This window comes from Rutidosis leptorrhynchoides, unplaced genomic scaffold, assembly GCF_046630445.1.
Source record: "Rutidosis leptorrhynchoides isolate AG116_Rl617_1_P2 unplaced genomic scaffold, CSIRO_AGI_Rlap_v1 contig123, whole genome shotgun sequence".
In the NCBI taxonomy this organism is placed as follows: domain Eukaryota; kingdom Viridiplantae; phylum Streptophyta; class Magnoliopsida; order Asterales; family Asteraceae; genus Rutidosis; species Rutidosis leptorrhynchoides.
Genome location: NW_027266378.1, coordinates 27,419 through 36,739, shown reverse-complemented (window position 1 = coordinate 36,739; position 9,321 = coordinate 27,419). Strand labels below are relative to the sequence as shown.

The window sequence follows — 9,321 nt, the reverse complement described above, 5'->3', positions numbered from 1 at the left end:
GACGAACTTCTCGGCTTCCGCCGGACGAGTCGAGGTCGACGCTGTGACTTCTGCCAGCTCGGCTTGAGGGACGATGGGGTCATAGCGAGCATCGAGATCTGTAGTTAGGGAATGTCTGGGAACTTGGCGTGACACTTTCAACGCTGTAATGGCTCTCGATTGTACGGACAAAGCGCACTTTGAGGAGTCGGCTAATTCGTCGTGCACTTTTGACTCTACCATCGCCCGCGACGTTTCTTAGCTTCGACCTAGGTATCAGGTAGAATACCAATACCACCAGAAGTGGGAAACTTGAAGGCATGGTAGAGAAAAGATGCCATGCCAGAGAAGGTCGGTATACCTCTCCTGCCGAAAATTGCATCATATTCTGTAGGGCCTTCTATGAGCAACCAATTGATCATTTGTAGAGCTTTACGAGCTCCGGTCCCAATGGTCACGGGGAGCCGAATCCGGCCTTTCACGGGGACTTCAATCCTGTTGATCGAGTAAATCGACCTTGGTGGTGGTGACATGTGTGCATCTATTAAGCCCATGGCCTGGAACACATGGTAGCAGAGGGCGTCAATGGAGCTGCCGTCGTCTACCAAAACCCTCGTGACTGGCGTATTGGCTATCACTATCGGGATAACTCGCGGGTCAGAATGCGAAAACTTAAAACCCTCCAAGTCTTCCTCCGAAAAACTTAGGGCTGTGTTAGGCGCTGCAGTGCGGCCAGCGGCGACACAGGCCTTTCCCCTCACTGGCGCTCTCGGGGTCGGTGTATCCTATCTGGTAATCAAATGTATGGTGCCTCCAGCCATGGAGGGACTAGGGTCTGACCGAGCGGAGGTTCCCGGCTCCGTGGTAGGAGGAGGAGCATGGCTTGGGGCCGAAGGAGGTAGGGGTGGCTGCCCGTATGCAACATTGTTGTACATGGCGTAGCCGGTTGGAAATCCATTATGCGTAGCTGCATATGGTTTTGCCATGTAGTATGCGGGCATCCCCGACATCTGGGCAAACTGATGCGAAGGGTAGTATGATTGCGCGAAAGCGTTGTAGTATGATGCGGCCGAGCTCCGTAATGGAGGGGGCGACATTCTTCGGTCCAATTCTTCGCTGACACGGAGTTGGATTTCCTTTTCCAAAAGTTGAAGCGACCGGCGGGTGCTAAGTCGCAAAGCTCTGTAATGGAGGGGCATCATTCTTCGGCCTGTAGGCATTACTATCGTCCAATCGAGGACGATTTATTTCTCTGAACCTACGAGTGTCATACGGCAGGGGGACGTCAGTCTGACGCCGAGAGTCTTCTGCCATCCTTTGCTCTTTGATTCTGTCAAGAAACTTCCGTACGTTGTCGAATGACTCTGACCCCCTCTAGGTTATTACGATTCCTCATGGTGTGCCGGAGGTCCTAGCCGGGTCTAGATGACCGGGTGGAGTGGCAATGAGGTCGTGACGTAGCTTCTTGTCGTTGTTGAGTTTGGGCGCTCCTGGGTAGTGGGGCAGGCCATGGGGCCGAAGGCATCGGGCTGCGAGTGACTCGACCCGTTATCATGTGCTTTCCCATTGGCATGTCTAGCAAGACTTGCAATCCTTATGCTGGTATCATTTTGCTCCTCAAAAGGAGTACGATAAGGCCTCCGGTTTCTATCCCGAGGGCTACCGGTGTTGGTCATAGGGGAAAAAGCAGGTGACGCGGTTTCCGATGGATCAGACTGGGCATCAGCAAACCTGATCCTCATGCTTGCGGAACAGCTGCAATAAGTCTGTTGCACTTATGAAGAAAGTTACCCGAAGAGGCAACTGTGAGTTTGAAGTTGGAAAATTCGATGAAGACTAGATGCTGGAAAAAGGTAACTTTTCACGTAGTCCCCGTAGTCGGCGCCAATGTTTCGATGAGGCTCGAAACATAGTAGAGGTGAGGAGCACGTGCCTCTTTCCGGTCGGTCTTCGAGAAGTATTAGAGCGTTTACGGCCTAACGGGACTACAAGGCTCACCCCGAAGCCGAGCGGCTTCGAGGTGGATCTCGATCTATAGAGGTAAGTGTCCGCACTTCTATAGAGAGAGTGCCCTAAGTCTCGTGTGTGTCTCTTACGAATAAGTCTTGGCTTTTTTGGGACATCTAAGAAGTGCCTTATTTATAGGGAAGACTTTTAGGGTTGACTTGGACTGTCAGTGCTGTGAAAGCGACCTGTACAATTGTGAGGCCGTAGGTCTTCTCGGCTTTGGGCGCGTTCGGCCTCTTGAGGAGGGCGAGGCCGGCGATGTCCGTGCCCCCGGGCGCGTAACCTCATAAAGGGGACGGGGCCGCTGCACATACCTGGCCGATCCTAAGCCGGAGGAACCTACGACGACACGATCTAAATTACCTAAAAGCCCCCATGCCATATCAGGCGTAGTATTATTAAACGACGAGACACTCTCTTGGCAGGTGGGTAATTGAGTATCAGAGATGGCCATAAGATTTTGATCAAGGAAGATAAGTGGACTCTTAACGTCCCTCTTTCAATCTCTGATCGTAATCTTCTCTTCAGCATAGATTTAACCAGAATCTATCAGCTTCTTAACCCAATCTCAGGCTGCTGGAACCAGGAATTAATTTATAAGGTTTTGGGCGAATCGAAAGCAAGACATCTAGCTCGTATTCCTACATCTCTACATCATGAGGATCTCTTTGCCTGGTCAGGTACGAAAAATCATAAGTTTACGGATCGAAGTGCTTATTTTGCCGCCCTTAATCGCAGCTTATCTTACTCTATAAGGACCTCTACTGTTCCAATCTATTGGCAAATCATTTGGAACCTGAATGTCATGCCTAGAGTCAAACTATTTTTTCGGAGAGTCGGTCACCGACGACTTTCCACTAGAGATAATTTGATTAGCAGGCATGTTCCTATTAATCCCTAATGTCATGTGTGTGGTTTGGCAACCGGAAATTAGTCACACTTGTTTATCGCTTGTCCATGGTCTATTCGAGTTTGGGGGATATTCTTTCATGGAATTAATGTGCTTGCTTGGTCCAATGAAGACTTATTTTCATGGTATCTCAGAATTTACGGAATCTTGGATAAGGAAAGATGGGAAATATTCAATACTTTGTTGCGGCATATCTGAAAAAATAAATCAAAGCGTGGTCCGAATCTATTTGGGTAAAATTAACTGTTTGATCTTTTTTTCTTTTTAATTTTTGAACGGTTTTATCCTTTGTTTGTAAAGGTATACTATTTTGTCCCAACGTTTACGTTGCCATTATACTACATATTTGGTTTTTCGACGCTAACTGTCGTTAAAAATTGTGTAGTTGGCGAAATTGATCACTCTTAACTCAGACATGTATATAGTATGTGTCAACTATATTCCACACGGTCTTTCTTATAATGGAAAAGTTATAATTGAACCGGATCGAAAATCGAACCGAGGTTAAAGCGAACCGAGGTTAAAGCGAACCGAACATATTTCAACAACATCGATCAGATTCGCCACGACGCCACCTCTCTCTCTCTCGCTCTGTCTGCACTTATCTCGATTTTTTTTATGATAACTTCTATTGTTTATGAAATCCAAGGGAAACAAACCTTAGTAATAAAGAATTCATTTCATAGTCCTCCATTGCCACAGCTTTGTTTGAGTCTTTCAGGTACCAACTCAATTTTGATTTCAAAGTTTCTTAGTTTGATGTTGTTTGAACTGAATTACTTCCACAGTTAATAAATTCGATGTCTTTTTCTCTAACCAGAGTTCCAGAGTTGACTGTTACAACTGGCGTAATTGGGTTTAAAAAGTTTGAATTTTGATCGCATACATTGGGATTTGATTGCCTTTTTTAATAGATGTAGTTGGTTTCTGTTGAAATCGAATTTAACCGTCGGTTGAAGAGGCGGGGCTGGTAAAACGAGCGGTGGTCCGATGGTGGGGAGGTCCAAGACGGCGGCGTCAATGATTATCAATTGGATTTATCGGGATAATAGATCATCTATGGATAGAAAAGTACAGAGATTGTGGCCGCCGCCGCTGCCATGGCCGCCCAAAGCGGTGGTGGTTTGTTATTAATTTGTTTTTTCTATGTCAATTATTTTGACGAGTTAGCATGCACAATCTGGTAGTTAGATTTAGAACCCTCCTTACCTCCGTAATACACAACCGATTCCTATCAACAACCGCCGTCGTGCTTCCGACTCCTCCGCCGCAACAACCACCATCTCTCAAAGTTCAATTATCATCAACTCATGTGGGTTGTCGCCAAAATCTGTTCTTTCCACTTCGCTTAAGCTCACAATCGACGAGAACAACCTCCCAAAGCCCGAATCAATCATCAATTACTTGAAGTCTAATGGATTCAATACTGTCCAAATCGCCAAATTGGTCAAATCGAGACCCGAAATCCTTTGACACGTATTGAATGTGGTGAGTATTTAGAGGAACAAGAAGTTCTGTTCGGTTTAATTCATTCCGGTTCGGTTTTTGATCCGGTTCGATATAACTTGTCCATGATAAAAAAGACGACATGGATTATTTTGATATGTAAACACATATCAAGTTGCGATTGGTTAATGTTGTCAACTAAATACATGACAGTTAGAAAGATCAAATAATATAACGACGTTAATGTTGGGACGAAGTAATACACTTTTATAAATAAGAGATGAAACGGTTCAAAAAAATTAAAAAGAAAGATCAAACGCTTACTTTTGCTGATTTATTTGGTTCAATCAGTCAGCAATTCAAAGAGTTCTCTTTGAATCAGATGCCCTGGTCATCATCAACGAAATCAACAGGTCAAACTCTTGCTTTTTGTCTTCTAGGAATGTAATAGTAATAATCAAATAGTTAACATTAGGCTTTACATTTTGCAAGTTTTTTACACTCTTAATAGAAAGAATCGTCTCGTCCATTCGATTGTTAATTTAAGAACGAGTGGGAGAGGCAGATTGCCTCACTCCTTATATGTTATCACCGATTTGGATTGATCAATGAAATTTCAGGTTATCATAAAATAAAATTAAAAAAACAATGCATCAACCATATATAAACATAACTAAATATTACAATTTCTGTCCCAAAATAGGTACAAATTTTGCAACACAAATTATGTATAAAAATTTATATTTATTTTGAGACGGAAATAATACCTTTTTTTTTTTTTCTTTTTCCTAAAAAACTATTATTTTAATCGTTGGACGAGCACAAAAATGGTAAACCTCTAAAGTCATATCTTGAAAATATAACTCCAAATTCCTCATTTTTATTGGTACTACAGTTTATTATTAAAACGGACAAACAATAATAATAATAATAATTAATCACCAAATCCAAAACGTGTTAAGAGAAGAGAAGACTCTCTCTCTTTCTTTCTCACCTACTTCGCCTCAGTCCTGTTCATGTGTTGGACTAAATTTCTCAACCAACACCAATCTTCAACTCAATCAATTCCTACCTTCATGAAAGTCAAAATCTTTTCAGCTTAAAACAATTACCCAAATTCACATTTCTCCCAAATGGCTTTAAATTCAGTCGCCGCCGCATTGAGTTTCCGTGGAGATACATTGAATCGGGTCAAGATTTTTGATGAGTTTTCCGGCAAATGGGGTTTTGTTAATGGGTTTTCCGGTCACCGTACATTCTCTATCCGTTCGGTTGATGAGAAGAAATCTGTTAAGCCTGTGACTGAATCATTACCTGTTATTGAGAAGAAGGCGAATGATGATGTCTCCAAGAGACTACCTAAGGAGATTAACTCTCTTCCAAGTAAATTTCCTTTTGCATAATCTGCTTTAATATTGTGTTCAATTTTTTTTAGCTTTGAATGACTTTCTGGGTTGCTTTTAAAATGATTGAATATTGATGTTTGAATTCTTCTTTGTTGTTGAGCTCTCTTTGTAGAGATAAGATCATTTGTTACAGTTGGATCACCTGTTGTTAAAGCTAACTTGTATGGCGTTTGAGAGTTTTATGATTTAGGTGTTTCTGGTTAAGCTAAGATCAAAATATGTATTTGGTAGAAAAGGAAAATGGGGCCAAAAGCTTTTGTAATCGATTTGATATCTAAACGTCTTAATAGTGACATGCACTAATTTATGGCATATATCCATCAAAATTGGAAATGATGTGGAAAGTAGGACTCATTTTGTTAAACGGTCGTAATTTAGCATTTTGACATTTGTATGCTCTTTCGAAAGATCAAATATGAGGAGAATTGTCGATGCTTTGGACGTTGTTTGTAGCTAAAAGTTAACGGTTATAAACTGTTACATCATCTAAAAACATTCTTAATACACTGTTGTTTGTCTCTGCCTAAATGTCTTTGTGGTTGAACCTTTCTATATGTACTTTTTACCATGTTTTTGGTCAAAAGAAAGGAATATGGAATGAAAGAACTCGGTAAAGGAATGTTCAAATAATTGTTTGATGGCTTCTTAAGCAATTCATTAACTTTAATTTTGTGCGCAAAAGAGCTCGACACTCTTCTTTAATTAGTGTGAGGCTTGTTATATATTTTTAAAGAGGCATTGATTTAGATTTGATTGCATCAATTGGAGTTATGTACGGTACTCACATTTTTCATTAACATTTGCAATGCAGAACCATTAACAGTAGCTGATTTGTCCACATCTCTAAATACCAATACAAAGATGCGAATATCATTTAAGGTATGATGTCCATTAAATAATGGCTATAGAGGATGGAATTTTATCACTTCCTTTCTATGCAAGCATTGAGTTCACGCTCCATTGCTTTCCGTTGGATGTTGATTAAGCAATTTAATGTTTCAGGGTGTTCCTGGTTCCTACAGTGAGGATGCTGCTCTCAAAGCCTACCCTAAATGTGAAACTGTTCCCTGTGGTGATTTTGAAGATGCATTCAAGGTTTCGTATGGTTTCTATGTATTGCATTATGGGGGAGAGTGAATTTCCAAAAGAGTCATGTCATATTATTGCATCAATGTTTTCTTTCATGATCAGTCAACAAACTAATTTTATGTATTTTCTGGCAGGCTGTCGAATTATGGCTGGCTGATAAAGCTGTTCTTCCAATTGAAAGCTCTGCTGGTGGGAGCATCCATCGAAACTATGATCTTCTTCTTCGTCATAGGCTTCACATTGTGGGTGAGGTGCAGTTGTCTGTTAATTTCTGCCTTCTTGCTCTGCCAGGTGTCAGAGCAGAGAAGTTGAAACGGGTGATAAGCCATCCACAGGTCTTAGCCTGTCTCTCCCTCCCTCTTCGTATAATATTGGTTTCAATAGGATAGAACTGTGGTTAATCAACCCAAGTAAGGATGATTGTCTTTGTAGATGGGAAGAAAAGTAATCATAGTAATAATGTTCAGTTAGGAAACGAATGATTGTTCCACAAGTATGATTGTGTTGGATTCTGTTCCCCGTGAGAATGACCTAGCTTACGCAGCTTAACTTTACATTTTGGGTTTAAACTGCTTGAATTACAATCCTACAAATCAAAATTTTGAACTATTGTGAGGTCTTTGGAAGCTCTTCTTTTCGGAAAATTACTAGAACATGGTCATGAAAAATGGGGCCTTTTCCTTGTTTATGGGCCATAGTTTTTCTGCTACTTGCATGATCTTATTAGTTCAATAACTTCTACGTTCATTGCAATTTATTCTCTGAGATATTGCTCACAGGCTCTTGACCTTAGTGATGTTTTCCTTAGTGAGTTGGGGGTAACCAGAGTAAATGGTGATGATACTGCTTCTGCCGCTCAGGTAATTTGGAATTATTCCATTAGCATGGTAAAATTATTTCTGCTATTGCATTCTGAGAGCATTATCTTGACACGGTTAACCTTTGATTAGTATATAGCCTCTAAAGACCTGAGAGACACTGGTGCTATTGCAAGTCCTCGTGCTGCTGAAATATATGGACTTAACATCCTTGCAGAACAAATACAGGTAAGTTCTTGAAATTGCGACTTTTCCCTTCTTCCGCATCTCTGTTTACTATGAATTTTAATAAGACAGCTTTAGACTTTTTCTTTGTTTCTATGCAATGCAACTTTGTGTGCTAAAATTGCATCTCCTCATGTAGGATGACACTGCCAGTGTAACTCGTTTTCTGGTGCTGGCAAGAGATCCGATAATGCCAAGAACTGATAAGGCCTTTCGAGTAAGTTTCTATTCCATTGTTCATTGTGTTGCTGCTTTTTAGTTTCCTCTAATTAAATATTTTGTTTTTCTTTTCAGACGAGCATCGTCTTTACATTGGATGAAGGTCCTGGAGTACTGTTTAAAGCATTGGCAGTGTTTGCTCTGAGAGGCATAAATTTGACAAAGGTATACACACTGCTGGCAAGATATTTGGATTTAAATGTATTTTGAAACTGCCTTGATGTTTTCGAGTCACTTGATTGTATATGAATCTCTTTATATGGAATTTCAGATAGAAAGTCGGCCACAGAGGAAGAAACCGCTAAGAGTCGTAGATGACTCCAACACTGGTACAGCTAAGTGAGTTCTTTTAAAAAATAACTTCCTTTGCATAGTTTTATTATATTATTCTTGTTCAAATGAAATTCCTTAAAATATATGCTTTTTGTCTGTCTCTGCCTCATCTTTTTGAACTTTGAATCATTTTTGGTTGCAGGTATTTCGACTACCTCTTCTATATCGATTTTGAAGCTTCTATGGCTGAGCCTCGTGCTCAAAATGCTCTAGGACATTTGCAGGTCTGTTCGTTTACTTAATTCTTATCCCCCTTTTCCCAAAAAAGAAAAATTTTAAATAAACAATAATAATAATAATAATAATAATAATAAGAATAAGAATAAGAATAAGAATAAGAATAATAATAAGAATAATTATAAGAATAATAAGAATAATAATAATAATAATAATAATAATAATAATAATAATAATTAAAAAAAAAAAAAAAAGAAGTGAAGGATTCATCTCAATCCTAATCGCTTATGAAGCACAAATGTCTCCCTTGTTGAGCTTAACCTCGCATTTAAAGCTTGAAAATTACTACTATTTGCAGGAATTTGCAACATTTCTTCGAGTACTTGGTTGCTATCCAATAGATACAACTCTGTAGCAAAATGTTTCCTCTGTGCCTGTTGAAGAGCTATAGTGTACATGGCCCGTATTTTATCATTTTTTTTCTTCTTTTAAATGATCGAGTCATTTGATCTTTGGAGCTGTCAGCAGCAATTGGGATTGTACAGTTAGAGGAAACTTGAGCAAAGGCGAAAAACGCTTATTAATTCCATCGTGTGTTTGGAAATGGAAGAAGGGAAATGCAAATGCTGCCGTCTTAATTCAGCAGAAGATAGTTGTTATATACTATATGTTGTTTCTTTATAAAGTTTGTGAAAGTGATGGAATATAGTAG

At 40.1% G+C, this 9,321-nt stretch overlaps 1 protein-coding gene across 1 annotated transcript; it reads left to right on the top strand.

The window, feature by feature from the left end:
• The first annotated feature begins 5,475 nt into the window (after positions 1–5,475).
• Positions 5,476–9,024, top strand: LOC139881180 (arogenate dehydratase/prephenate dehydratase 1, chloroplastic-like). The gene is made up of 11 exons (XM_071865697.1): positions 5,476–5,725; positions 6,560–6,627; positions 6,751–6,843; positions 6,972–7,172; positions 7,617–7,697; positions 7,788–7,883; positions 8,020–8,097; positions 8,175–8,264; positions 8,371–8,438; positions 8,575–8,656; positions 8,968–9,024. The coding sequence occupies exons 1-11, from the start codon at positions 5,476–5,478 to the stop codon at positions 9,022–9,024; spliced, it is 1,164 nt and encodes a 387-aa protein (XP_071721798.1).
• The last annotated feature ends 297 nt before the right edge of the window (positions 9,025–9,321 follow it).

Excerpts from the sequence above, each read along its gene's own strand:
- LOC139881180 (XM_071865697.1), top strand. The coding sequence starts at position 5,476 with ATGGCTTTAAATTCAGTCGCCGCCGCATTGAGTTTCCGTGGAGATACA. Across the intron at positions 6,628-6,750 it reads AGATGCGAATATCATTTAAG|GGTGTTCCTGGTTCCTACAG; the intron begins GTATGATGTCCA and ends TTAATGTTTCAG. Across the intron at positions 8,439-8,574 it reads TCCAACACTGGTACAGCTAA|GTATTTCGACTACCTCTTCT; the intron begins GTGAGTTCTTTT and ends TTTTGGTTGCAG.